At 40.1% G+C, this 27,868-nt stretch overlaps 2 protein-coding genes across 3 annotated transcripts in view; both read left to right on the top strand.

Annotated features, from left to right (window-relative positions):
- Positions 1 to 27,868, top strand: part of LOC145484714 (uncharacterized) — a 256,461-nt gene that overhangs the window by 65,521 nt on the left and 163,072 nt on the right. The window lies entirely within an intron of this gene.
- Positions 1,399 to 19,021, top strand: LOC145483571 (protein DD3-3-like). Of its 2 annotated transcripts, none has more exons than XM_081462105.1 (10): positions 1,399 to 1,412; positions 3,809 to 3,964; positions 4,381 to 4,470; positions 5,472 to 5,802; positions 7,292 to 7,510; positions 8,786 to 9,209; positions 9,581 to 9,637; positions 14,731 to 15,014; positions 15,300 to 15,344; positions 16,425 to 19,021. In XM_081462105.1, the coding sequence occupies exons 2-10, from the start codon at positions 3,812 to 3,814 to the stop codon at positions 16,757 to 16,759; spliced, it is 1,938 nt and encodes a 645-aa protein (XP_081318231.1). In that variant the 5' UTR covers positions 1,399 to 1,412; positions 3,809 to 3,811; the 3' UTR covers positions 16,760 to 19,021. The 2 variants fall into 2 exon arrangements, with proteins under 2 accessions (XP_081318231.1, XP_081318232.1); XM_081462106.1 differs by lacking the exon at positions 1,399 to 1,412 and adding an exon at positions 2,650 to 3,220.

Below are 27,868 nucleotides of genomic sequence, written 5' to 3'. Positions count from 1 at the left end.
AAATACATTTAGAGCTATTAAGGCTGCTTCCAGGATTGCGAGAAAACAATAGAGTGAAAACAGTCCACCACTCAATATAAATTTCTGTGCGCTAGTTACAAAATTCTAAAAAGACACAACTGAATAAACAATAATTCGGAACACTTTGCTCTGATACTAGTATATGCGCGCAACATTACTGAAATCATTTAGTTTGTGATAATAACAGTTGCATTGACAAAATATTTATCCTATGAATCATAAAAATTAATGCTACATTTTACATCCTGGTTTCGATTTTACACGGAAGGGTTTCTCGTTTTTAACTAGGAGGTTGCCCAGTAGTTTAACAAGGCCGCGAAACTTACAGGCTTGCTCTTGCGGTTTAAAAAAAAAAAGAATTCTCATTTCACTAAAATCGTCCTGATAATCTTCCCCACAATATGAATTTCTGTACGCCAAGTTTGCATGACGCTAAAAAGAGATGACTATCAGCGACTCACAACATCAACATACTTAGTGAAAGTGCCTGTACACCAAGCGCGCGGCATAAAAACGATTGATAAACAAATAAACACAAGAGCATCGACAAAATAATTATCCAATGAACTATAAGTATTAATTTCTTTTACAATGGTTCGTTCTCTCTAAAGGATTTCATGTTTCAATGGAGAGGCCGGCTGCGTGCAGAGATATTCTACATTTGAAACTCAAGGTCTTGCTTAGAATCACATTGTCCACATGTCAAGCATCATTAGTTCTTTATTCATAAAACGAAACTCCCTATACTCCGGTAAAAAATGAATGTGTATATGATTGTTATTTCAAGTGTTTGGTTGCTTTTTCAAGTTTTTATAATAACATTATTTTACAAGTAACATACATAACGTAAAATGAGAGTAATGACCTAGCTGTCGTTCTTTCTCAAAAGCTGTGAAGATGTAAAGTTATGCTTCGTTTTAATTGCGAGGAAATGTAATTTTCTTTCATGAAGCAACATTGCCTGTGGACTTTGGTTAGTCAGTAATAGCAGCTCAATCTTCCTCGACAATCGGGACATTCTAGTGAAATATGAGGCAGAAATAATCACTAATCAGCGTCAAAAGAAATAAAGAATGATCTTTTGGCGAAGATATAAATCACAAGTGACCATTTCAATGTAGTCAATCACCCTGGTTGTCAACTGCCTTCAAAGAAGCACGCGAGTTAACTAGGGTTGTGAAAAAGTTTTCGTGTACGGAAGGTGCTTAACGAAAATGCAACTTATCACCAAAGACGAAGTGTCAAAGACCACCAATAAGAATAAATATCGCAATGACAGCTCATTTCTCACGCAAATGCGATTTTAAATTACAGTCTGCATTTAAGTCGGTTCATTTCGGGCTGCCCGTTTGTCAGAAGAAGACTAGTGCCGGAAAAGTTTGAGATCTAAGGTAAGATGACTGTATTTCCGATAAGTGCAAAACAGACCGCCGTTTATGTAGTTAAATTTTATATAGTTAAACTTCCGATGTTTGCAATCTCAAGAATCATAACAGAGCTTTACTAAAGGTATGCTTTATGCTGCTCATACAAAGTACATGCATTTCAACAGAAAGCGCTTGTTATGTAATGCATAGTTGTGTTAGTTTGCTGCAGTCAACTTTCGAGTGCGCGCTTTGGGAGAAACAATTCGAATTTAACCTAAATACATTAAGAGCTATTAAGGCTGCTTCCTGAATTTCGAGAAAACAGAGGACTGCAAAATGTCCACTTCTCAATATAAATTTCTGTACGCTAGTTAAACAATTCTAAAAAGGAAACCACAGTATAAACAATAATTTGGACACTTTACTCTGAAAGACTAAAGCGCACGTAAACCAAAACAGATTGAGTTAAATTGATAAAGGTGTGTTGAGTTGCAGTAGGCGCTGTTCAGGAATTTTTTCATCTTACCTCAAATTTTGCTAGCTCAAAAATGTTCTTATGAAATTAATAGAACTGTGATAAGGTGATAGAATAGATTTACACCTTCAACGCATTTGAAGTTCTTGCGAAAGTAATGGCCGTTGTTGCAGTCAAACTTAAACAATATTAAATGAGTAAATAAAAACGAAAAACTTACCATCAAAACAGACCCACAATACCAATGTCTGTATGTGCACATCATGAAATCCAAAAAAACCGAACATTTAGTATGTGATAATAAGAGTTGTATTGATAAAATATTTATCGTATGAAATATAAAAATTAGTGTCACTTTTTGTATCCTAGTTTCGATTTAACACTGAAGAATTTCTTGCTTTTAACGAGGAAGGTGCGCAGTCAACAATATCGCGAAACTCACGGTCTTGCTCTGGCGCTATTGAGAAGAAAAATTCTTAGTTCACAAAAGTCGACCTAATAATCTACCCCTCAACAGAAATTTCTTTACGCCAAGTTGCATTCACTAAGCACGTATCATAAAAAACGAAAGGCAGATAAACACAAGAGCATCGACAAAATAATTATCCATTAAACTACAAAAATTAACGCTGCCCTTCTTTTCTTAATTCCTTTTACAATGGTTCAATCTCTCTGAAGAGTTTCATGACTTAATGGAGAGGCTGCAGGGATATTGTTCTTTCGAAACTCAAGCTCTCTATTGGGGTAAACAGGAGGGTCGATATGGTTCTACAATTAACATTATATAACGTAACATGAAAGTAAAGGGCTGTCGTTCTTTCTCAAAGCTGCGAAGTATAAAGTTATGCTTCGTTTTAATTGCGACTAAAATGTGATTTTGTTTTATGAAGCATCATTGCTCATGGGCATGCGTCTTTAATTAGTCAGTACTAGCAGTTCAATCTTCCTCGACAATCATGACATTCTGGTGAAATATGAGACAGATAATTACTAATCAGCGTCAAAAGAAATAAAGAATGATCTTTTAATTAGTCAAGACATAAATCAGAAGTGACAATTTCAATACAATCAATCAGAGACCTGACATACAAGTTCTGATCTTGTGAAAGCACTCGCCGTTGCCGTGGATGTGAAAGAGTTTTCTTACATTCCGCCGCGAGCTAAAGGAAATCAATTTCACTGCAGTTAATCACCATAGTTGAAATGTCAAAGACCACCAATAAGAATAAAATACCGCAATGACAGCCCATATCTCAAGCACATTAGGATTTTAAATCACAGTGTGTATTTAAGTCGTTCATTTCGGGCTGTACGTTTGTCAGAAGAAGACGAGTGCCTGAAAAGTTTGAGATCTAAGGTAAGATCACTGTATTCCTGATAAGTACTAAACAGACCACCGTCTATATAGTTACATTTTATGTAGTTAAAAAACTTTCAATTTTTTGAAAATAAGAATTATACCAGAACTTTCCCAAAGGTATGCTGCTCACACAAGCTACGCGCATTTCAATAGAAAGCGCTTATTATACAACAAGTATATGGTGTTTTGCTGTCAACGTTCGAGAGCAAACTTTGGAAAAATGCATTCTAAACTTGCTACCTTGGTCAGAGAAAGTTTTATTTATTGTAATATATTCATTGTTAAAAAATAAGTTAATCGAACCAATGGAAAGTATTTTGAAGTTGGACAAGAGCACAGATGGTTGAAATCAACTGGCAATTTTGCAGAGCTGTTTATCCACCGATAGCAAGTGTGTCAATAGACTGTTTTCGATATATCAAAATTCAGTTTGGCGGTGAGGTTTAGAGGACACAAACAAAGGGAATTGAATGACATGTTTATTCATTTCTTTTGTTTGTGTCCTCTAGGCCTCACTATCAAGCTGAATTTTAATACATCGACAGTGACCTGTTAGCTCATATTTGGTTCTTTTGTGTGAAACAGGACATGAGGAGCATTTTCATATGGGGCTGCCTCCTGGCTGCACTTATCGAACCATGCATGGCGGACATGTACTTGCATTTTCCACCGGGATCTAATAACCGTTTAAACGGTGCCGACGTAAATGTCCATAACCGAAATAGATTGTTTAATTCGCAGGTAATATGCAATAATATCACAGTTTCTATTAATGTTTTGCTTTAGGCACACCGTACCAAATTTTTGGCAAGGCTAAGAGAGTCTCGAAGTACCTACCAATTTAGTTTCTTTTTCTTTCTATAAATGATGTCGGAACGTCTTAGAAACTGAATATTTCGAGCTCGCATTTAAACTCTTTGAAGTCTCGGTCCCACAATTGAAGAAGTCAAAATGTCTCGCCCTCGCAAGGAAAAACGTTAGTCTCGCCTTTTCGCAGTCTCGCGTTTACTCCACTCACCACCCCTACAACGGGACTGCTATTTGGTCTGTTACTCTCGAAATTTGCTAACAGCCATTCCAACCATTCCAAATTCAAATTCTAAAATGTTTATCGACATCAGTTAGTTGGTAAGTACATCATTCTTTACTTGATTTAGAACAATGACAAGTGTGGGTACAATGTTGGAGACAATGCAGACACGGACCCAGGAGCAACAGCTATACCAGAGTACAGACAACTACCAATGGTAAATAACAAGTAGTGACAGAATGTTTTCATTTTTACTTAATTCTTGGGCTGGCTCTTACCACATTTAATCTGTCATTCATGGATGTCTTTGTTCATTCATTTTTTCGTTCATTTGTTTGTTAATTCGTTCTTTTGATAATTCATTAGCTGGTTCGTTCGTTCAATTGTTTGTTCGTTCTTCGCTCGTTCGCTTGTTCTTTGTTCGTCCGTTCGTTCACTCATTCAGTCAGTCCGTTGACTGGTTTGAGGGTCATTGATTGGTCATTTAATGTCAATTAATTGATTTATCGTTAGTTCGATCCGGGGGAGATTACTCCCTTGTGCAAGCTACGTAGGTATAAGCGGCACCAGAAGGTATGATTTTGAAGCCTTTTCAGCCAAAATTGGGTATAGATTTTAACCATTTTGGTCTGATATAGGGCATGGTTCGTGCAATATGTCCTTAATTTCGGTATGTTGTTTAGATAAAATAAGTTCTGTTACGTGATATTAGATATCGGGAACTTTGAGGCCCTTCTTAAATGTTAACGCAAATAGAGAAGTGTACTGTTAACAGGGTATCGATTTTTAGGTCAGGTTCGAAATAGCAGCTACCCCTCTTCTGGAGTAACAAAAAAACAGCAAAAAAAAAAAAAAAAAAATGAAAAAGATTGTCAATGTCATGGCAGAAATAGAGGCAAATACTCTGGACAGGAACCTCATTGTAATTTAATTTCTACTTTGCGGCATTGCTAGCATTCCGGGTGTAACAGTTTTCAATTATTAGGTCTCAATTCTCAAAATGCAACATTTGTGGGAGATGTCCCATTGATTCTGCAATTCCAAGGTACCAGCCAGCCCCCTTGAAAAATCCTGGACCCGCCCCTGAATAGGGTGTAGAAAATCACATACTTTGGTCTGAAAAAGGGCAAGGGCTTCAAGGAACACGCCTCACACAACTACCAAAACGTTTGGAGAGTATCAGGGTCCGGGTTGACTGACTGATTTTCTATTTGTTAGGAGTTCTACATGAGCGGATGTGATGAGGAAAAGCACAAAACTGAAATAGAAATCATGTGGACGAATCAACACGGGACCGGCCCAAAGACAGATGACATGGTGGAAACACAAGTTATCTTACAGTACATGTGTCAACCGTACCCCCAGGGCAAGATGGCTTCTGATAATGTGGACAGGGAGTTTGAATTCCATACGATTCGCAACGGCCAATCAACTGCCAGTCAGTCTTTTGGAGACGGAGGGAGAGAGGACCAGTACGTTTCAAAATCCTACGGAATTCATGAACCTTACAATTACTATCAGGCATATTACCGCAGGGAAAGAAATAAAGGTGAGACAGTAGTATGAACGAAACCTAAATATAAAGCAATGTTATGCACCTGTCGACTGAAACCCCCTATCCCTCCCTACTCCGGGAACACATGGAGCCACGTTCTTGTCAAGAAACAGTGTTCCGGTCAGTGACCAACTCGTTTATGTCACATAATCTGTACAGTCGACTATCCCCATTATCGCTCTGCAGTCCTAGTCTGTGGTTGTCCATTATCTTTTCTTATAATCCATCGCTCACAGTTTTCCTTGAACTACGCTCTCGGAAAGTTGTTCGCTTCTCGGAACAGATAATGTCCGCGGACAAATATCCGAGCATATCTTCGCGCCAAATGGAGGCTATTATTTATATAATTTCGGTTGTCGTGTACTACTTTGGCGTTCATGTCTCCGGTGACAAGAAGCACATCATAGATGTCTCTACTATCCAGCAACACCTGTAGTTTCATGTAGAACTCATCCTGCACTCTGCATCTTCTGTAGGTGCATAGGTGTAAACAACGGTCAGGTTTTTATGTTTGGAGAAGTACTTCGCTTTAATAATCCGTTCACTTACTGGAGTCCAGTCCATCAAGGCTCTTGTTGCAGCTTGCGACATCAGGATGCCAACTCCTTCCCCGTGGTTGTTGTCGTCTCTTCCAGAATACATGGTTTCTCCCTCACAAGTTGCACTCTTCCCTGTTCCATCAAGTGTGTTTTACTAATTCCTATGATTTTAAAACCTCCACTAGTCATTTCTCTCCCGGTCCGTGCGATGTTCCCACTTCTGTACAGTGTCCTTACGTTCCAATTTTCAATCGTCGCGGCGTTTCGTGGATGCACGAGTCAGTGACCTATTTGGCTCAAGGATCTCCTCTCATGCGTCATAATACCTCCGTTAAGGAGAGTAATAGACACATTGCTCTCAAGAATCGAATTAGCTCTGTTTGTGGTTTCAGTAATAATGTATTTAATGTATTTAATTTTAATGTATTTTTTACAGGAGAGAGTTATTAGCCCTCAGCCCAACCTCAGCCCAATCTGGAGGGCCAGGGTTTTTCTGTTAAGGTTTCCTTCCCTTATTAAACGACTGTAGTGTCAGTGCTAATGAGCTCTATCTGCCCAGGTTTGAAATCAGAGTTTCCCTCTCCTATATATGTGACTTATTGTCCCACCGACTGGCTGGAAAAGGCTTTTGAGGCGGCCTTGGTTCGTCCATAGATTGCATGTCTTGGGACACGTGGAACTTTTGCAGGAAAATGTCGGCGCGACCAAACACCCCTCTACTCCCTGGTTTGATCACCGCCATTTGGTCCACAGCTGCTCATTTGGCATGTGCCTTAATCGCAACTAGCCTCCGTCTCGGTCCATAAACACGCAAAAAAAGAACTTGGCCAATATCCAGCCATCTTAACCTCACACTTGTTCAATAACCCATACTTATGGATGCTACTTTTAAGAATTCGTTCTAAGTACAAACCTTAATTAAAAACACGTTTTGCTTATGGCAGGTTTATTCACCGCTGACCAACACCTCGCAGATGATCGGCCGTTATACACACGTCAAAACGCTGGTGGAGCTGTGTATGGCTTTGAAATCCCCGAGGAACGTGATTATTTTCCCTACTGGGGCCCCAGCCCGTGGAAGGACATTGCTATCATGGTCAGTGATAAAAAGACCGAGGATTTGATGAAGGAATACGTCAACAGTATTCATTATGGACATAAATGTGAGTTTTACTTTTAAGCTTTTTGTCATGTCAATACCATTGCTTGTTGTCGCGTCTATTTTCATCGTTGGTCCTGTTTCAGACTGATGTGTTAAAAAGTTCTACTCCATTTTGTCGTCTCAAAGCCTTTTGCTGCCAACTGAATAACGGCTTCAATAAAATTCACAATACAGAAGTCTTCTAGTTGTTTGGTCAGCGCGACGGATATAGCTGACTGAAAAGAATCGAGGGAGCTGTTTAACTATAGCTGAGGCGAATAAAATTGGAAGGTTAATTGAAAAAACATTGCAATGCACCAGATAAGTGTTTCAAAAATACGAAGCCTTTGACTTATTGTACCTTGACCTAGCTCGTAAGTTAGCCTGAGACCGTTTGAGCAATCATGTTAAAAATTCTGTTCCAGCAGTCAATCAGGAAAGCATGAAACACACGGAAGCGACAGGGAATCATATTTCCATTGGTTTACGTTACTTTTTCCACGCTGACCACCGGTTTCACATTCTATCACGTCTTGTGATTGGTTCATTACACAATTTGTGCTACTATGATTGGCTGTAATAGGCCATTTCCGAGTTGCTTTGTGGTTCTGTTTCAAAACGTGTCTTGGTGAAACATTTTCGCTTGAAGACTCATTTTGACCCGGAGGCAAAAGGCAACTCGGAAGTGGCCTATTGATTATGCTGATATTAGGGAGTATAAGTAACTACGACGGTGACATCGAGGACAACGTCAATTAAAAAGTGAATTTACATTTTACCTTCGAATCTCGCGATACTCTAAAGTCATTTAGTTTGTTTCTCGCAACCGAATAAGGAACACAGCGTAAAATTCGAAATATAACTTTAAAAAATTATCCGTCCTGGTCCACGTTCTCCGCACAACGCACCATTTGGTCATTTCACGTTGCTGTTTTTCAGAGGACGGCAGAGAAAAGTACCAAGAATTACAACGCACGTGCACAGCCATTGTTCATTAAACCTTTTTGTTTAAGCCTGGCTCACATGACTTGTGAGATAAGCATAACACTAGTGAAATAAGCATAGGCGCAAGCACAGGAAAAATGAACATGTTTCTTTTCCTTGTGTTTGTGATCGTGCTTATTTCACTAGTGTTATGCTTATCTCACAAGTGGGAACCTGCTTATTTCACTAGTGCTATGCTTATCCCACAAGTGTGAACCAGGCTTTCCCGTTACCGTTCGCGTTTTAGTTTTCTTAAACTCCCTATTACATGTAGTTTCAGTCACTAGTTTTTTCTTCAACCTTTCTTTTACAGACATGTGTGTTATGCCAAACAATTTAGAAGGTATTACCTGTCCACCACCCAACGGACAAGATAATCCCGCCTTCCAATGCATCGCTAAATACATCACCGCGGAGTCATGTAAAGCCGCAGGAGGAACCTGGACAAAATTCATTGCTAACTTCTTGGAGAAAACTTCCGGAGTGTTGAGCACCTGCCATGATGTGGGAGAAATGAAGCTGGCAAGAGGTATACCGTACGACGCATACAAGATCTCACAAGGAGCTGATAACAAGTTACAGTATGTTCTCCTTCACAAACCCCCTGATGTGATCTACGCCCCGTCCACTGTGGTCAACCACAATGGAATGAGCATGGAGGGCAAGTTTTCGACGTACAAGTGGAAGGTTCCTTGCTTCCCGTCCAACACGACACAGCGTTGTGTGTTGCGGTTGAGGTGAGTCAAACTTCAATTCTTTCCACCAACGGTCTAACATTTCCTTTTTATTCTAGTCTTGAGATTTCTTCGCATCAACCACTATACTGGGTACCCGAAAACACTACCTCAATGAAATCAGCTAAACACACTTCTTCGAAATCGTTCAAAATTGCAGTGAAAGTAAAACATTTTCCAACACCTGCTCCATTCTTATCCTGTTAATTTCCCAAATAGTACCGATGAAAGAAGCTAGCTATTATTTTAGTATCTGTCATGTCTTGAAAGGTCTAATTGCACAAGAGAGGCCAAACGGTGTGCGAAACCTCAGGCACAATTTCTGCCAGAATGAACCTCTCCGCTAGTAAATAACACATATATATTTTTCACAGATACAACATCACCACTGATGACGTTCCACGCGAGTTTAATGCCAGCAACAATAATGAGTAAGTCACGGTTTATATTATAGTCAATAAAGTGGTAGAGATGGCATAACATTGACAACATCATATCCCATAATTGAGGATTTTCGTAATATATATATATATATATATATATATATATATATATATATATATATATATAACCATATGAGGAAGTAGCAGATCCCATTAAAATAGTGCTCAATACACATATAGTGTAGAGCTGAGTATATGAGTAATAACGAAGAGGCAAGATTTGCTGTTACTCCGAGTTTCGTGCTTACGCACTCATCAGACAGTATTTAATGATAAGCATTCCTATCAACTAGATATATATACACGGTATTAAACAATAGGCTGAACTAGTTGCATTACAATAAGTGATAGTTATACTGGAAAACAATAGGTGTGAAGACAGAAATTACGGGGACGAGTATAAACTGCGTGGGTGCAGTACAATATAAAGAAAGTGTCAAGCGTTCTTCAAGTAGAATTTGTTCTCGTGCCGGCATTTAGAAATAAGTTCTGATCTTTTGTTTAGTAGATTGTCGTTGCTATGTTTGATAATCATTAGTTTTTCTGTGAGGCAGAGGTCGCATCGTTTGGAAATGTTGTTGTAGGGTCTTGCACGGCTAATAATTGACCATTTGATGTTGAAGTCTTGTTTTTTGTCGTGTAGTTGCCAGATGTATTTAGAAAGCTCGGTGCTGTTGATGTGTTTTCTGTGCTTAAATGTGGATTTGTGCTGCGAGAATCTCTGTTTGAATGTTCCTTCTGTCAGTCCAATGTAGTTCTTGGTTGTGTTGTTAGTTGTAACTTGTGCGTTGTAGATTACACTGGAAGTCAGGCATTTGTTGTCTAGCGGGCATTGGTCTTTTTTGCGGCAGTTGCATTGCTCTCCGGTGATTGCGTTGGCGTTGTTGTCGGCGTTTGTTATTTTCATGTTGTGTTTGTTGATTACTGTTTTCATGTTGTCCATGCAACTGTAGCTGACTTTGACGTTGTTTTTGTTGAAGAGGCTGTGGTATTTATGTTGGTTCGGAAAGTGCTTAGATATGAGCTTCAGGAATGTTCTACCGATGTTTGTCTTTACGTTTTTACTAAATGGAGGGTTGTACCATATAATGTTTCTTTGTCTGTTGCGTCGGGGGCGTGTTGGTTGATTGTCTTCGTTGTAAATTAGTGTTTCAGAGTATCCGCTGGCTTTCAAAGCAGTTTCGTAGATTGGTTTGGCCTTGTTGAATTCGTGTTCGTTGCATGAGTTGGCGGAAATACGGCGATTGATGGATGCTGGAAGTTGCTTTATTATGTTAGGTGGGTGGTTAGACTTTGTGTTGATGTACTGCGGCTCGTCGTTAGGCTTTCTGTAGGGGCAGTAGGTACCTTTTGTAAGATCGAAGGTGACGTCCAGGTAGTTAACAATTTTCATGTTAGTCTGTATGGTAATGTTAAGTCCATATGTCTTGAAGCGTCTTGTTATGTCCTTCCTTGTACGGTCTGCTTGAGGTCCGGAGATGTTTTTGAAGATGGCAAGTCCGTCGTCTCTGTAGAGCCCGATGTTGTCTATCCCGTATATGTTACACAGGTCGTCGAGAATGAATAAGCCTACGAGCTCGCATACTTCGGCTCCGTCGAAGCTGCCCATAGTAACGTCAAAAGAACTGTTGTTTTTCTTGATCCAGGCGGTGTTACTGTCAAAGAGAAGGGATTTTCTTGAATGCATAATAATATCGATGTCGCGGTCCGTAATGGAAGTGAATTGTTTGGCGAAGTTGATTGCGTCTGTAAGAAGTTTCTCAGTAATGGAAGGGTAGAAGTTCTCAATGTCAAATACGGCGAAGGTATGTTGATCTTTGTGTTGTATAGAGGAGAACCAGTTGATGACGGATGATGAGTTTTTCCATTGGTTAAGGCCAGTCTTCTGTCTCACAGTCGTGTTAATGTTCGCGAGGATTTCTTTACTGATACGTCCAATCTCACTTTTTGCAGGGTTAATGAGTCTACATGTAGGTTTGTTCTGGAAGTTGTCTTTATGGTCTTTGAGTGTTATAAAAGCCTGTCGTTCAGCCATGCGTTCCGCGCGGTCGTCAATGTTCAGATTAGTAGCAATGACTTGAGCTTCTTTGTTAATAGCAGTAATCGTATTAGAATTTGCTTTCTTGTACGTCGATGTGATATTGTCCTTGAGAAGCTTGTCGTGCGAAGCTTTGTCTACTTCGTAGTAGTTGGTTGTTTTGTCAGCAGGTATGAATGTTTTTGTGGAGTTGTTTATTTTCCTAATGTCTTGTTGTAGGTGGTCTTGGAAGTCATCTCGTATTTGCCTGAATTCAATGTTCTTGATCATTTCGTACACGTCAGTTTCAAAGTTGTTTAGGTCTTCGTTCTGAGGAGGGCATTTTCTTCATTTAAAACCAAAGTTGTTGTTGTCAATGTTGTCGTCGTCGTTGTTGTGGTCTGTGTTATTCTTATCTTTATTCTGTTCGAAGAAGAAGGCTTTCCAACGCATACGCTTGATTACACTTTCGGTCTTTTCGATGAGTTTCTTGAGGTAGGAGTTTCTTGGTGGGATAGGAATGTTCTTCATTGAATAGTTGAATCTTGTTTTCTCCATTGTGGATAACGGCGATCGGCGAAAAGTGCTCTACTGTTGTTAGGCAGGAGCGAATATAACCATATGAGGAAGTAGCAGATCCCATTAAAATAGTGCTCAATACACATATAGTGTAGAGCTGAGTATATGAGTAATAACGAAGAGGCAAGATTTGCTGTTACTCCGAGTTTCGTGCTTACGCACTCATCAGACAGTATTTAATGATAAGCATTCCTATCAACTAGATATATATACACGGTATTAAACAATAGGCTGAACTAGTTGCATTACAATAAGTGATAGTTATACTGGAAAACAATAGGTGTGAAGACAGAAATTACGGGGACGAGTATAAACTGCGTGGGTGCAGTACAATATAAAGAAAGTGTCAAGCGTTCTTCAAGTAGAATTTGTTCTCGTGCCGGCATTTAGAAATAAGTTCTGATGGAAAAATGGAAAAACTCATCATCCGTCATCAACTGGTTCTCCTCTATACAACACAAAGATCAACATACCTTCGCCGTATTTGACATTGAGAACTTCTACCCTTCCATTACTGAGAAACTTCTTACAGACGCAATCAACTTCGCCAAACAATTCACTTCCATTACGGACCGCGACATCGATATTATTATGCATTCAAGAAAATCCCTTCTCTTTGACAGTAACACCGCCTGGATCAAGAAAAACAACAGTTCTTTTGACGTTACTATGGGCAGCTTCGACGGAGCCGAAGTATGCGAGCTCGTAGGCTTATTCATTCTCGACGACCTGTGTAACATATACGGGATAGACAACATCGGGCTCTACAGAGACGACGGACTTGCCATCTTCAAAAACATCTCCGGACCTCAAGCAGACCGTACAAGGAAGGACATAACAAGACGCTTCAAGACATATGGACTTAACATTACCATACAGACTAACATGAAAATTGTTAACTACCTGGACGTCACCTTCGATCTTACAAAAGGTACCTACTGCCCCTACAGAAAGCCTAACGACGAGCCGCAGTACATCAACACAAAGTCTAACCACCCACCTAACATAATAAAGCAACTTCCAGCATCCATCAATCGCCGTATTTCCGCCAACTCATGCAACGAACACGAATTCAACAAGGCCAAACCAATCTACGAAACTGCTTTGAAAGCCAGCGGATACTCTGAAACACTAATTTACAACGAAGACAATCAACCAACACGCCCCCGACGCAACAGACAAAGAAACATTATATGGTACAACCCTCCATTTAGTAAAAACGTAAAGACAAACATCGGTAGAACATTCCTGAAGCTCATATCTAAGCACTTTCCGAACCAACATAAATACCACAGCCTCTTCAACAAAAACAACGTCAAAGTCAGCTACAGTTGCATGGACAACATGAAAACAGTAATCAACAAACACAACATGAAAATAACAAACGCCGACAACAACGCCAACGCAATCACCGGAGAGCAATGCAACTGCCGCAAAAAAGACCAATGCCCGCTAGACAACAAATGCCTGACTTCCAGTGTAATCTACAACGCACAAGTTACAACTAACAACACAACCAAGAACTACATTGGACTGACAGAAGGAACATTCAAACAGAGATTCTCGCAGCACAAATCCACATTTAAGCACAGAAAACACATCAACAGCACCGAGCTTTCTAAATACATCTGGCAACTACACGACAAAAAACAAGACTTCAACATCAAATGGTCAATTATTAGCCGTGCAAGACCCTACAACAACATTTCCAAACGATGCGACCTCTGCCTCACAGAAAAACTAATGATTATCAAACATAGCAACGACAATCTACTAAACAAAAGATCAGAACTTATTTCTAAATGCCGGCACGAGAACAAATTCTACTTGAAGAACGCTTGACACTTTCTTTATATTGTACTGCACCCACGCAGTTTATACTCGTCCCCGTAATTTCTGTCTTCACACCTATTGTTTTCCAGTATAACTATCACTTATTGTAATGCAACTAGTTCAGCCTATTGTTTAATACCGTGTATATATATCTAGTTGATAGGAATGCTTATCATTAAATACTGTCTGATGAGTGCGTAAGCACGAAACTCGGAGTAACAGCAAATCTTGCCTCTTCGTTATTACTCATATATATATATATATATATATATATATCAGTAAAAACTCAAGAGCTAGGTTATATGGTCATTATGGTTATATAACTTAGCTCTTGAGTTTTTACTGTTATTCACCGCTCTAGTTCAGCTATTGAGCACTTTGTAGTGCTATCTATCTATCTATATCTATATCTATCTATCTATCTATCTATCTATCTATCTATCTATCTATCTATCTATCTATATATATATATGTGTGTGTGTGTGTGTGTGTGTGTGAATCTATTTTCACGAGTAAACCTGGAGAAAACCGTTGCAATACTCCCCACGGGAACTGTTCACGGAAGCCCGTCACCCATTACCTGACCATGACTCGCGTCTCTGAGTTCCTAGAACTTTGAAAGTACCACAGCTATTTATCTTTGCTTTCGCAGCATTACGCCTAATCCAGTAACGAAAGCCGTTGACAACACAACCGATCTCCAACTCGCTTTGAACACGGCACAGGTCGGACGAACATTCCAGGACAGAAGTCATGTCTTCATTTTAAAACCACGAAATCATCTGCCTCTGAAATATCAGCATTCCAACATCTACTACATTGGAGGAATGGGAAAGAGAGGAAACATCGTACAGACTTACCCGGCCATGGAATATCGCTTCACTCCTGAACGTACTACAGTTACGACAGAGGATGTGTTGTGTTTTGTTTGGTCAGGTGAGAAAAAATATTTAAATGCAGATTAGTGCCAGTTACTGATTACCGTTTAAGTTTAAGATATTTCTCACCCCTTCTCCCTCCCTCAAGCCCCCCCCTCCTGTTTCAGTAAGATCCTAGTCAAAACTCTGTGAACTTGGTGAAATGCAAACCTTAATGTGCTTTCCCCTCTCTGGTTAGGTCCAACGCCAGACAATTTTTTGTAAGCTAAGGGTTCATCGTTATTAAATTTCAGGTTACAAGAAATATAACACTGACAGTTCTATTGTTAATTTCACATTTTAGGTTCCAACAACAATCCGTCACACTATGCTGGACAAGGACAACATAGTAAGAATCCCGGGAGGTTGGAGGCGGGGGGGGGGAGGGTGGGGGGGGAAGGTCTCAAATATAAAAAGGCAACGATGCTCGTCAGAAAATTTGATTTAAACCCATAAAGGAGAGCGACCTGGGCGTGGCTGGAGCTTTCTTTGACCCCTTTAAGACAGACAGACAGACACTAAGAGGCTACAATGGCCTATGAGAAAAATAGTAACGCTTCGTCTTAACTATAACCTCTCATCGGGCTAGTTTTCACTGTCTTCATTAACTATTAACTCTCATCGGGGGAGAGATTCTCAGGTTTCATAAAATCCTCAGACCTTCAACACATCCGATGACTATATGAGATTATGTAATAATATTGCATAATCTGACAAAAAGACGAGAATGCTTGTTGGAAAATTGGATTTTTTACCCACCAATATGGGCGTGGCTTGAACTTTATTTGACCCTTAAAAACAGACAGACACAAACCCTAAAATATAAATAGTGGCGTTCCGTCCTAAAGACCCAAAGCGAGATCAAAATCCGTGATTTACACCCCTAAGATAGATGACGGGCATCCCCGTCCGTTCAGCATGTGACCCTCCACCCCTGTACGCCCCCACCCCGGGATATTGAAATAACTATTGAGAAAGTATTGTATTTGTGCAACTATCAAAGTAAAGGGTGTTTCCTCTGTGGAAAAGTTCGCTGTCCCTTGCAAAATCGAAAGAGTAAGGTAATGTAAATCTTATTTATCGTGGGTCATGCAGTTAGCTATACAAGCATTAAGCTTAGCTAGTTTACAGGTATGCCACTGAAACAAAGGAAACAAAATATTTCAAACAAACGTAACATAGTAAAAAATCTGAACTGGCAGGAGGCAGACCAGTTGGCTATTTACAAAGCGTGACCGTAGATTTGAGCTCGGAACTACCGAGAAACAAATCCCGCTAGTGGCAGGGTGGAGGTCTTGAACCCGGGACCTCCGGATTATAACACCAGCGCCCTAAACCACTCGGCCGCGTTGCTTCCAGAGTAATCAAAGAGAAGAGAGGAAAAAAGAACGCTAATATACAATTTGAAATTGGTTGATGTTCGTTTCAGGTACTGATCGCACCAACGTTTGTTGGGTAAAGGAAGGATGCAGCTATCTCAAACCAAAAACATGCTCCAGTCTCCCTCTCGAAGTGGTCGACCATGTTGATGAATTCGATGCTCACAAGTTGAATCTTCATCTCAACACGGGATGTTTCACGGGGCAAGTGCAAAATCACGGTCAGACTCTTCAGAGTCAGCTGGACAACGCCCCAGCCTCCTGCAACCCGCCGTGTTTCCGCATCACGAAGCCTGGGGAGTACTGCTATATGAGCACGCGCAACAACAACTTCTCCAACCGACGTCACATCGGCAAGATCACTGTTACCCAGGCTGCCAAGTGATCTGCATGTCTGCAGTTGAAATCATTTGTTTCTTGAGGGTTCATGTAGTTTTGGGTTTTAAGTTGTGGGATCATTGCTTTTGAACTAATACAAGCCTAAGGAATCTTGTTTGTAGCATTCTGCATGTTTGGAGTTGAAATCGTTCATTGCTTGAGGGTGTATGGAGTAAATTAAAGCCCGGTTTTTAGTTGTGGGTTTCTGTCATTAGACTAAGGAATCTTGTTCGTAGTACTCTGCATGTTTGGAGTTGAAATCATTTCTTTCTTGAGGGTGTATGTAGTATAGGGTTTTAAGCTGTGGCATTATTGCTTTTAAACTAATACAAGCCTAAGGAATCTTGTTTGTAGCACTCTGCATGTTTGGAATTGAAATAGTTCATTGCTTGAGGGTGTATGGAGTGAAACCGAGATTTTAGCTGTGGGTATTTGTCATTAAACTAAGGAATCCTGTTTGTAGTACTTTGCATGTCTGGAGATGAAATCGTTCATTGCTTATAAGGGTGTATGTGGTATAGGATTTTTAACTGAGGGGTTGTTGGTGGTTGTTGCTATAAAACTAATAGAAGCCTAAGGAATCTTCCATTTAGTACTCTGCATGTATCGGGTTGAAAGAGGGTTTATGTAGCAAAGCCGGGTTTTAAACTGTGGGGTTTTTGTCATTAAACTATAGAAGCCTAAGGAATCTTTTATTTAGTACTCTGCATGTAGGGGATTGAAAGAGGGTTTATGTGGAAAAGCCGGGTTTTTAACAGTGGGGTTTTGTCATTAAACTTATATGCAAGCTTAAGGATTTTGCTTGTAGTACTCTCCATGTCGGGAGTTGAAATTGGTTATTGTTTATAAGGGTGCATGTAGCAAAGCCGGGTTTTTAACTGTGGGGTTTTTGTCATTAAACTATAGAAGCCTAAGGAATCTTGTTTCTAGTGCTCTACATGTATGGGGTTGAAAGAGACTTTATGTAGCAAAGCCGGGTTTTTAACTGTGGGATTTTTGTCATTAAACTATAGAAGCCTAAGGAATCTTGTTTGTCATGTATGGGGTTGAAAGAGAGTTAATGTAGTAAAGCCGCGTTTTTAACTGTGGGTTTTTGTCATTAGACTTATACAAGCCCAAAGAATCATTTTTGTAGTACTCTGCGTATATGGAGTTGAAATCGTTCATTTCTTAAGGGTGTATGTAGTACAGAATGTTTAACTGTGGGTTGCTACAATTAAGTGAAAACAAGCCTAAGGAAACTTGTACTGTTTATGGATTAGGGAATAAAGAAAACTTGCGGGATATTGAGTTTGTGTATTTTCTTTCAACAAATATTTTTCCTTTTAGCGACATTGCCGTTGTCGTATCCTTTAGTGAATGTATCACCTATTTCTCCTCTGACATTTGCAAGATTGCCTCGACCAGGTAATAACTGTGAGCAAAGAGCGATCTCCTATAGTGACACACACCCTAATGAAGTGACATTTCCTTTCCCTCCTACTTGAAGTAATCCCCAGATAAGACTCTTTCTGGCGCTGGTCAAAATTCAAAGTCTGCTGGCTCACGTTATCCTCATCCCAAGGTGCTTTGTAGCTGAGTTGAGCCCGCGAACCTGACGGCGCGGGGGTGGGGGCGGGGGGAATCGTCGTACCTTTTAGGGGTTAAAAAGCAGATTTGGTACCTCTTAGGGTGGTCACTTTCAAAAGGTCCCACAGGGTCCCACAGGGTCCTACAGCAGTATCCGCGGTATCCGCCGCTGCGGGTATTGAGCCCAAAACTGTCAGTGTCAGTTAAGTGTTGCTTTAGAATTGGTACCTCTTGCGGTGTAAAAAATTTCAAGCCACGCCCACAAAACAGGGTCTTGGCACCTCTTAAGGGTTTTATTCAAAATTTCCTTCGAACACTCCCTTCCCGGAGAGATAGAGGTAAAGGCACACCTTTGTTCTCCCTAGCGAGCACAGTTTGGCCGCTCGAAATCCAACACATAACAGACCGCTACTGCGACCAGTTGCACTAGCTTATGAGATCTTATCAGACTGCTCGAACCACTTCGCCATGATGCTTATTACAGCGTGCTCAACAACTTATATTTGAATTGAATAAGGCCTGATTTCTGCATAGGGACTTTTGTGCCAGAACAAAACTACATATGAAATGAAAACAGATTTCGCTTAGATTCGCCAGGGGTCATTATGGCTTCGGCCCTGATAGAACCAAAAGCGCCGAGTCTGTTTTTCTCTGACAGAATGATCAACACGGCGAAGGTCTCGGTCAGCTCCTGTTTCTGTTGTCTGTAGTGAATGCCAGTATTCGTCGTATGCAAACGACGCATTGTTTTTTAGTTGTTCGGCTTAGTCGTTTATCCTTTTGTGAAAAGTTGGTTAGAAATTAATGAAAATGAAAATTGAAATAACTTTACGATTGAAGTGCTTGTCACTTTTTACTCTGCTCAAATCAGATTTCTCAGTACTGGAATTTTTAATTTCTATTGTTCAAATCTAGAAAATAAATACAAATTCCTAGTGTCTACGTATCATTTTGTTAATTATTCATGCACCTCATTAACAACAGGAGTAACCTCGTCCATAAAAATCTAAATGCCAGTGTTTAGCCTTTACAGGTAGAGCAACAGCATATTTCTTATGATACTGTACCAGACTTCTAATGTAATCAAAATCTTCCATGTAAATTGTTTCCCGAGCCAACAAAGACAATTTTTGTATTGTTGTTGTTGGTAAGTTGTCGAGAAAAGTAGGGGCACACTGAGCATGGAACAGTGGGCTTGGGCAGCTGTTAAGGATCTGGGGTAAAACAGAAATACTGTTCTATTAGGAAAAAAATTTTTCCCCGTATAAACAGACCTTCGCTCTTCTCTTGCGATGGCAAAGGAATTGGGGATGAAAAGCAAAAGTTCACTATTACAATAATTCACTCAGTTTGTACAAATCAGTTTCTTAGTTTATCTTCAACACGTCGTTACAAAATGTTTCTAGCACCTTAGCTGATGTGAGTGCCCCATTTAAGACGACAATTCCGTCTTGTTACAGTGATTACAGTCTCCCAAAAACATGGACGACAATGCAAAAAATGGCTGATAATTTAATAAAAATTCAATCCAAGCGTGCATAGAGATGGTCCATTCTTTAGCAATACTAACCGCTGTCTTGGTGTTTGTGGAAGAGTCGTGTGTGAACTTGAGATGCCTGCTCTCGCCACCTAAAAGAAATTAGATAAAAAAGATGAACTTTTTATTGTTCCCATTTTCAAACAATTATTACTGAATAGACTAGTCATTCAGTGAGCAAGCGCCGGGCCAGGGGAGTAGCCGGGATTTCTTTTTTAAGGGAAGGGGGGGGGGGGGGTTCACATTGTGTCAAAGTGAGGGTACTCACCAGATTGTCATGTTGACCTCCACAACTGTTGTAAGTTATTGAAAAAAGGCTTACGAAAGAGGGGGGGGGGGGGGTCCACGGGTACCCCAGGACCACCCTAGCTACGCTCTTACGTTGGACGGAAGAGAAGTTTAGTTCTGCTCCGAGCTGCTCCGTTAAATTTAAAACACCTACAAAGTTTACGTTCCTCTGAAGAGTGGTTTCTTGGAGCGACAGGTGAGAGTGCATATAAACAGAAGGAGAATCTGGATGTCGATCTGGGGAGTAAAAAGGTGACTATCGAATGTATCCTTCACCACCACCATAGATTTTTCTTCCAACTCGGCGTTGCTGAACTCGCAGATCTTGCACACATCTGGAAAAGCTAGGTATTCAGAAAATAGTTGAGAGCTTTGAACGAGCCACCCAATGTCTGTCATCTCCTTGTCGTAAAATTTGTACCACTCAATGGAGTCGGTGAAGCGGACGTATTTTTTGTTTGCCGCTGTTGAACGTTTGAATTAAAGTAAACAACGCTGCCAGCATCCACAAAACCTTCTCTGGTCTTACTGGCATGAAAAATACCAGACCCATATGCAGGCAATGGGAAGGTATAGCATTCTTCAAGTTCCAACGTTCTTAGAAAGCTCGTGGTGTCCATTTTGACAATGGGCCGTGAGAATAGAAGCCGGTTATTTGATCGGCGTTTTCTAAATCTGAAGTTAGCGGGAAAAAAAAAGTAGCTACTCTTCCATTGTTTATGCCAAGCCCAATTGGAGACTATATATGGTAAAAAGTGATACTATTGGTCAGGTTTAAGCGACGTAAAGAAGTTTTGAAACATGGCTGACAAGAAATAAGTCTTTCTGAAAGTTTCGTGAATATTCCTGATGTGAGTCCGTTTTCTTTCAAGTTAATATCGACACCATCTGTTTCAGATACTCTTCCAGTCAATTTTGCTCGTTTAGGAGTGTAGTTAATTATTGATCCAGCCGGCAAGCATTCGAGACGTATACATCAAGCTTAAATTTGAACGTATGCCCGCATATTTTTATCCCTCTTTAAAGCATTGCACAGATTAGTAAGTGAACCGAATCGAATTGCCTGAACATACCACACCAGAATGTGTTGACTATCACATCAAATGCTTTCTGAGAAACTTTAAAATCAAGTTCACTGTTTCCTTTGAACAAACCTAGTCCTCTGAGCCATCTGGTATTTACTAAAAGATGTAAACCGTTCATGAAGGAAGGAGTCACACCTAAAATATATATTTGTTAATTAGACCTTCCACGTCAAAAATCAACATCCATTCCCAGCGCGAAGCCAAATGTTTCCATGTACGTCAAAATATTCGATTAAAAGAAAAATAAACTATCGTGGAAGTACAGTGAACTCTTTAAAGGCCTGGCATAAAGAGGAAACATGTTTCCATAAATGTTTACCGGGTGGCAAAATTGGTAGGAAACACGAGAAAATATGTAGCTCACCGAAATGGCTAAACGAGGAAACATGTGAATGCGCACTTTCAAATTGGCCCTGACCTTGGGGAGTTGGGACGGGACTGGCCGGCAACATTTTTCTTACACACTTGACGATCGCAACATGGCCGATGTTGAAGTCAATGTTGTGATTGCTGTGATTGTGGCCCTATGGATGAATAAAAACAGAAAAAGCGAAATAAAGGGCCGGGCAGATTGTGGTTTAGAAGAAGAAACGAGAGGGGGGCGTTTCGGACAATTGTAGGCGAATTGTCGGCGGAGGACACGGCCGCGTACGAGTCCAAATGCTGCCGAACAAATGTTGCCGATGGTTCAGTGCCGCGCGGAAACACAGAATGTTTCTGCCGTGTGGCAAAAACATACTTTGTTTGTTGGAAACAAAAATTGACGTTGGAAACAATTTTGCCCGTACGACAAAACTGGGAAACATTGGGGGAACATACGCGCGCTACGCATGTTTCTGGAAACATGTTTCCACGTTTTGCCAGGCCTTTACACAAGAGAACAAAGGCAGCACACCCAATTGCTCGTCCTTATTAGTCAAGAGTCATCGTGTTAAAAAGCTCATTGACGAAAACAATTTCCACCAGACCTTATAAAAGATCAAAGTTTGGTCACAAAGCAAAGGCGACGCACCCGATTGCTTGTTCTTCTTGGCCGTCGATAAAACCAGGAACATGGAACATTCCGGAACATTGCGGAACATCCCGGAACATCCCGGAACATTCCGAAACATCGCATAGTTATAATAATTATGAGAAAAATATGTAAAATTACATTTTCAAAACTAAATAAACAAAAATAAACTGGTATCAGCTCGAAAATGAAAAGATATTATTGGGGATAGGGGAGTCGGTAGTGGAGGGGTAGGAAGCGTTGGGTTTTCATTCAACTGACTGCAAGGAGTGCAGGCTCCTCTTCTTTGCCGCCAATTGCTTCACGTCGATTCACAGTACTCTGTTTTTCAACACAAACATGGGCGATTCGGACGATGAATGCCAGGTAATTCATTGTGTCTTCTTTTTTGATCCCTGATTTCTTCAGCATCTGAGGTGTTCGTCTAAGCATCATACAGTTGCTTGTTAAGTCAGTAGCCATAGTTGTCACTGTTCAGTCTTCATGTTGCTATTTACCATCCCCAGTTTTCGCGCCGCTCCGCTTGGCATGGAACGTCTGACACTATGACCCACCAAGCCTTTCCGGAAGCCCGAGTAACAAGCAAGTTATTATTACCTAGTAGTAATTAAAGATTAGGGCAGCGCGTTCACTCGCGCGCACGTACTTCGCATGTCTGGTCTACTCTGGTGGTGTTCGAATGGCTCGATAGAAAACTAAGTTTGATCGAATGCCAGATAACGATCTGCACGGGATCTGCAGTTGAACTAGCCATGAATAGATTATAGCCTGCGGTAAAAGTAATTTTAATTAATTAAGTACTGACTTGTACTGGACAAAAACATTTTCCAGTTTCAGATCGCCAACACTTGTGACAAATATTTCTTGAGACAATAAAGTTTTGACCAGCGACCCTGCAAGACAGCGCGCGCGTCGCCAAATGTTTTAAATTTTGTGTTTGTATTTGTTTACACTGTCATCAGAGGTCGAGCAGTCCGAACTAGTTTAGACAAGAAACTCAATGCCGAAGAGTTTCTATTTGTATCTCATGGAGAAACTATTTCTTTATGAGAAATCGTGTATACGCATATCTTTGTACTGACGTAATGAATCAAATAAAGAAATCACACTCGTGTACCCATATTTTTAGGTCTGATTAAGGAGTTCGAACGCCACCACCTTGGTTTTCTGTGAATAACGAAATCTGGGAATAAGGGACAGTCACGTGATTAAACTGACGGCGAACGACTGGAAGGAATGGATTACTCTTCTTAGTTGCTAGCCTTCACTAATTGCAGTCACTTTAATTTTTCTTTCTTTTTCCTTTTTTTGTTTTGTTTTTGTTTTTATTTTCCGAGCTGATACCAGTTTATTTTTGCTTGATTTAATTTTTAAAAAAATTAATTTTGCATATTTTCGCCTAATTATTATAATTATTCGATGTTCCGGGATGTTCCGGAATGTTCCGGAATGTTCCATGTTCCAGGTTTTATCGACGGCCGTTCCTCATTAGGCAACACACCCGAGAGAACATGTAGTTAACTCTGACTTTCTTTTCAAATAAAAGAAAATTATAATTATAAAAGTACCTAGTTATATTTGTTGCACTGGGAGGGATGAACATTGATTGTCGAATTGGCAACGTCCAAGAACTTAAACACATTTAATTTAATTACTCAGGTGATTGTAGAAATTCTCGCGCTCTTACTGGTCGAGAATGGCGTCATATTCCGCTATATTCACCTCTGACTACTTTTCGAAAGGCCGTCGATAAAATCAGGAACATGGAACATTCCAGGACATGCCGGAACATTCGGGAACATCCCGGAACATCGAATAATTATCATAATTACGCGAAAAATATGTAAAATAAAATTTTAAAAAATCATATCAAACAAAAATAAACTGGTATCAGCTCGGAAAATAGAAACAAAACAAAAACATAAAAAAAGGAAAAAAGAAAGAAAAATGAAAGTGACTGCAATGAGTGAAGACTAGCAACTAAGAAGAGTAATCCATTCCTTCCAGTCGTTCACCGTCAGTTTAATCACGTGACTGTCCTTCATTCCCAGATTTCGTTCTTCACAGAAAGGTGGTGGCGTTTGAACTCCTTAATCAGACCTAAAAGTATGGGTACACGAGTGTGATTTCTTTATTCAATTCATTACGTCAGTACAAAGATATGTGTATACACGATTTCTCATGAAAAAATAGTTTCTCCATGAGATAGAAATAGAAACTCTTCGGCATCGAGTTCCTTGTCTAAACTAGTTCGGACTGCTCGACCTCTGATGACAGTGTAAACAAATACAAACACAAAATTTAAAAACATTTGGCGACGCGCGCGCTGTCTTGCGGGGTCGCTGGTCAAAACTTCATTGTCTCTAGAAATATTTGTTACAGGTGTTGGCGATCTGAAATTGAATTTTAAGTGTCGCCAACAGTTCAAATGCATCTCCTGGAAAATGTTTGTCCAGTACAAGTTAATACTTAATTAATTAAAAATACTTTTACCGCAGGCTATAATCTATTCATCGCTAGCTCAACTTCACGTGCAGATCGTTATCTGAGATTCGATCAAACTCAGTTTTCTATCGAGCCATTCGAACACCACCAAAGTAAACCAGACATGCGAAAACCGCGCGTGAACGCGCTGCTCTATAAATCTTTGATTACCACTAGTTTATTAATGATAACTTGCTTGTTACTCGGGCTTCCGGAAAGGCCGAGTCTGCACTTAGTGGATCATAGTGCCGGTGTTCCTAGTGGAGCGGCGCGAAAACTGGGGATGATAAATGGCAACATGAAGATGGAATAGGGACAAAACTATGATACTGACTTAACAAGCAACTGTGTGATGCACAGACAAACACCTCAGATGTTGAAGAAATCAGGGATCAAGAAAGGAGACACAACGAATTACCTGGCATTCATCGTCAGAATCGTCCATGTTTGTGTTGAAAAACAGAGTGCTGAAAAGCGACGTGACGCAATTGGCGGGAAAGAAGGGGAGCCTGCACTCGTTGTGGTCAGTTGAATGAATACCCAACGCTCCCTACCCCTCTGCTACCGACTCCCCTATCCCCAATAATATCTTCTCATATTTCAAGCTGATACCAGTTTATTTTTGTTCATTTTAGTTTTTAAAATTTAATTTTACATATTTTTCGCATAATTATGGTAATTATTCGATGTTCCGGGATGTTCCGGAATGTTCCATGTTCCTGGTTTTATCGACGGCCCTTTTCGAAATGGTTGCCTCGCACTTTGTCGAAGTCTCTGAAGAAGAAATGAATATAATGAAAGATAACGCTATTCCGAGAAACGCCAAACATGCTACGAAGTTCGGAGAGACGCTTTTCAAAAGTAAGATGTGAATTACGAAGAACTAGACGCTTTGCTGCGTGTACCCAGGCAGTCGTTATACTGAGAAGCAATAGCTATATAGCAATTGAGCTAAATGTTCTACATTTGAAGTTGTACTAAATTCAATCGAATTGATGTGCTTAAGCTATTCTGCTTTTGATTGCATTTGTTGGAATCGATTAATAGCTTATTACTCCTTTGCAAGTCTCTAGGGTGTGAAATGAGTCAAGGTCTCTATATCAACCTATAAACGTTTCAGTCTATTTTCCTTAGCCTTTGTCGTTGTTATTTGCGTTTCTCAAGCAAGCGAGACATTTTGAATTCATAGTTATGGTGATGCGTGACATAGACCTACGAACGCGGTTTTTGAAATCATATACTTACCTCGAGATTTTTAGCCCATTTAGAAGTTTTAGGAGAAGTATTAGGAGAAGTGCTTATGTAAGTGCTTGTTTGTTCAGTACAGATAATCAGTCGCCTAGATAGCCAAAGTAAGTTCCAGATGTTTACAATATTTTCCGGCCGCAATGTAGGCGTACCGCGGAGGTACACCAACATGGCGGTTCCATACTGGTCTCTGTAAATTTGTGCAAAATATTTCGACGAATATCTGAGCTTGGGAATACGTACAGACTTAAAAATTCGAGGAGTGTCATCTTTATTAATCTCCTATAACATCACAATCTCTTGATTTTATCCAGTAAATGGTTTTCGAATAAATTTTTTATTGCGTCAGTGAAAGACAAGAATTGTTTTGCTGGGGTCAACATACATTAGTTTCGTTCAGCTTAAATGTACAATAATTCGCTACATGAGTTTCACTCTTGTTAAGACACATAACTCTGTTACAAGCAAATAACGAGATAATATCGTTTAGTTCGAGATTTTATCTTAATTATGCTTTACGAAGTTTCCCAGAGCATTTTACTTAGGTGTACTCGAACAGATGAATTCGTAAACAAATTCTCTAACCTTTCTGCTCTTGTGGCTCAGACGTTCTTGAGCTCGTGCTGGGATTCTGCTTGGTTCACGATCACGTCTAAAAATACGAAGACGCTTCTGAGGATGCTTTTTATCAAGTTGAAGAGTTGATAGCCCCGGTTGATGGCTCCTTTGGTATAACATGATTCATGATTCACTCAAAATGTTCGCTCGTAAATTGATCTCTCGTAAGGCTTGCAGCGACCCGTTCCGAAAACGCTTAACGTCCTTTAGTGTTGGTCTACCTTGAACGGTGTGTTCGTTTGTATGTGATTTCATCGCCCTAGAAATCATGGAATCCGTGCTAACTTTTCTCGACGACAACCTCTGTGAATTCCATGTGCTGTACGCATGCACAGGTGGCGCATGCGCTTCTGGGTAAAAAGCTTGAAACCCACCTCACAGAATTTTTTTAAACTTTGCAAAAAGTTGCATCTTATCAAGCTTGTCACAATTCCATAACAAAAAATGAGGGTCACCTAGCCCGTTTTTGAGTTATAAGCGCTTAATTGATTAATTTAAAACTCTATCCCTCCCGATGTACCGATTTTGGTCACTCCAGTGACCACAGATTGAAAACGTGACAGAAAATTGGCGTTACTTTTGATTCTCACCAAATTTGGACAGCGGGATGATCTCATCATTAGCCAATTACAGGCCATTTTCCAGCTCTTTTCGTCATATCCCCCATCGGGAAAGTTTTGTCGGATCGGACCGGACCGGATCACGGAAGGGATCACGGATCGGATCACGGATCGGATCACGGATCGGATCACGGATCGGATCATGGATCGGATCACGGATCGGATCACGGATCGGATCAAGGAAAAAAAATTCAAAATTCAGAATAGAAGATTAAAAATTCAAAATTTTGCTGAGCAAATTACATTAGAGCGACTACTGTGAGCAGAACGTTTTATTTAATTCAGGTGTGATATTCCTTTATTCCTTTATAATGTCAAAGGTAAACTGTCATAAAACGAGTCAGCATGGTAATAATAGGACGAACGTATGAATCGAAACACAAAAACTAAAAACACACTAAAGAAATTAAACACCTGATGATTCCAAACAATTTTCGTTTTTGAGACAAGTCTATACTTTTACAATATGTGAGGTTGAAACACGATATTTCGCACTGGAATAAAACGAAACAAACCATATGTATTTCAAATAAATATAGTTGTTTTACAAAAAATTCTAGGAATAACCGTGAGACATCGATAGTCTGAGCGATAACGTAACCCGAGAATAAACAACATTTTAGGAGTTACGTCACGATTTTTAGTGTCATTTTTA

This window comes from Orbicella franksi, chromosome 4 (assembly GCF_964199315.1).
Source record: "Orbicella franksi chromosome 4, jaOrbFran1.1, whole genome shotgun sequence".
NCBI classification, from domain to species: domain Eukaryota; kingdom Metazoa; phylum Cnidaria; class Anthozoa; order Scleractinia; family Merulinidae; genus Orbicella; species Orbicella franksi.
Note: the sequence above shows the minus strand (reverse complement) of the source record. Positions and strands in the feature narration are given on the sequence as shown.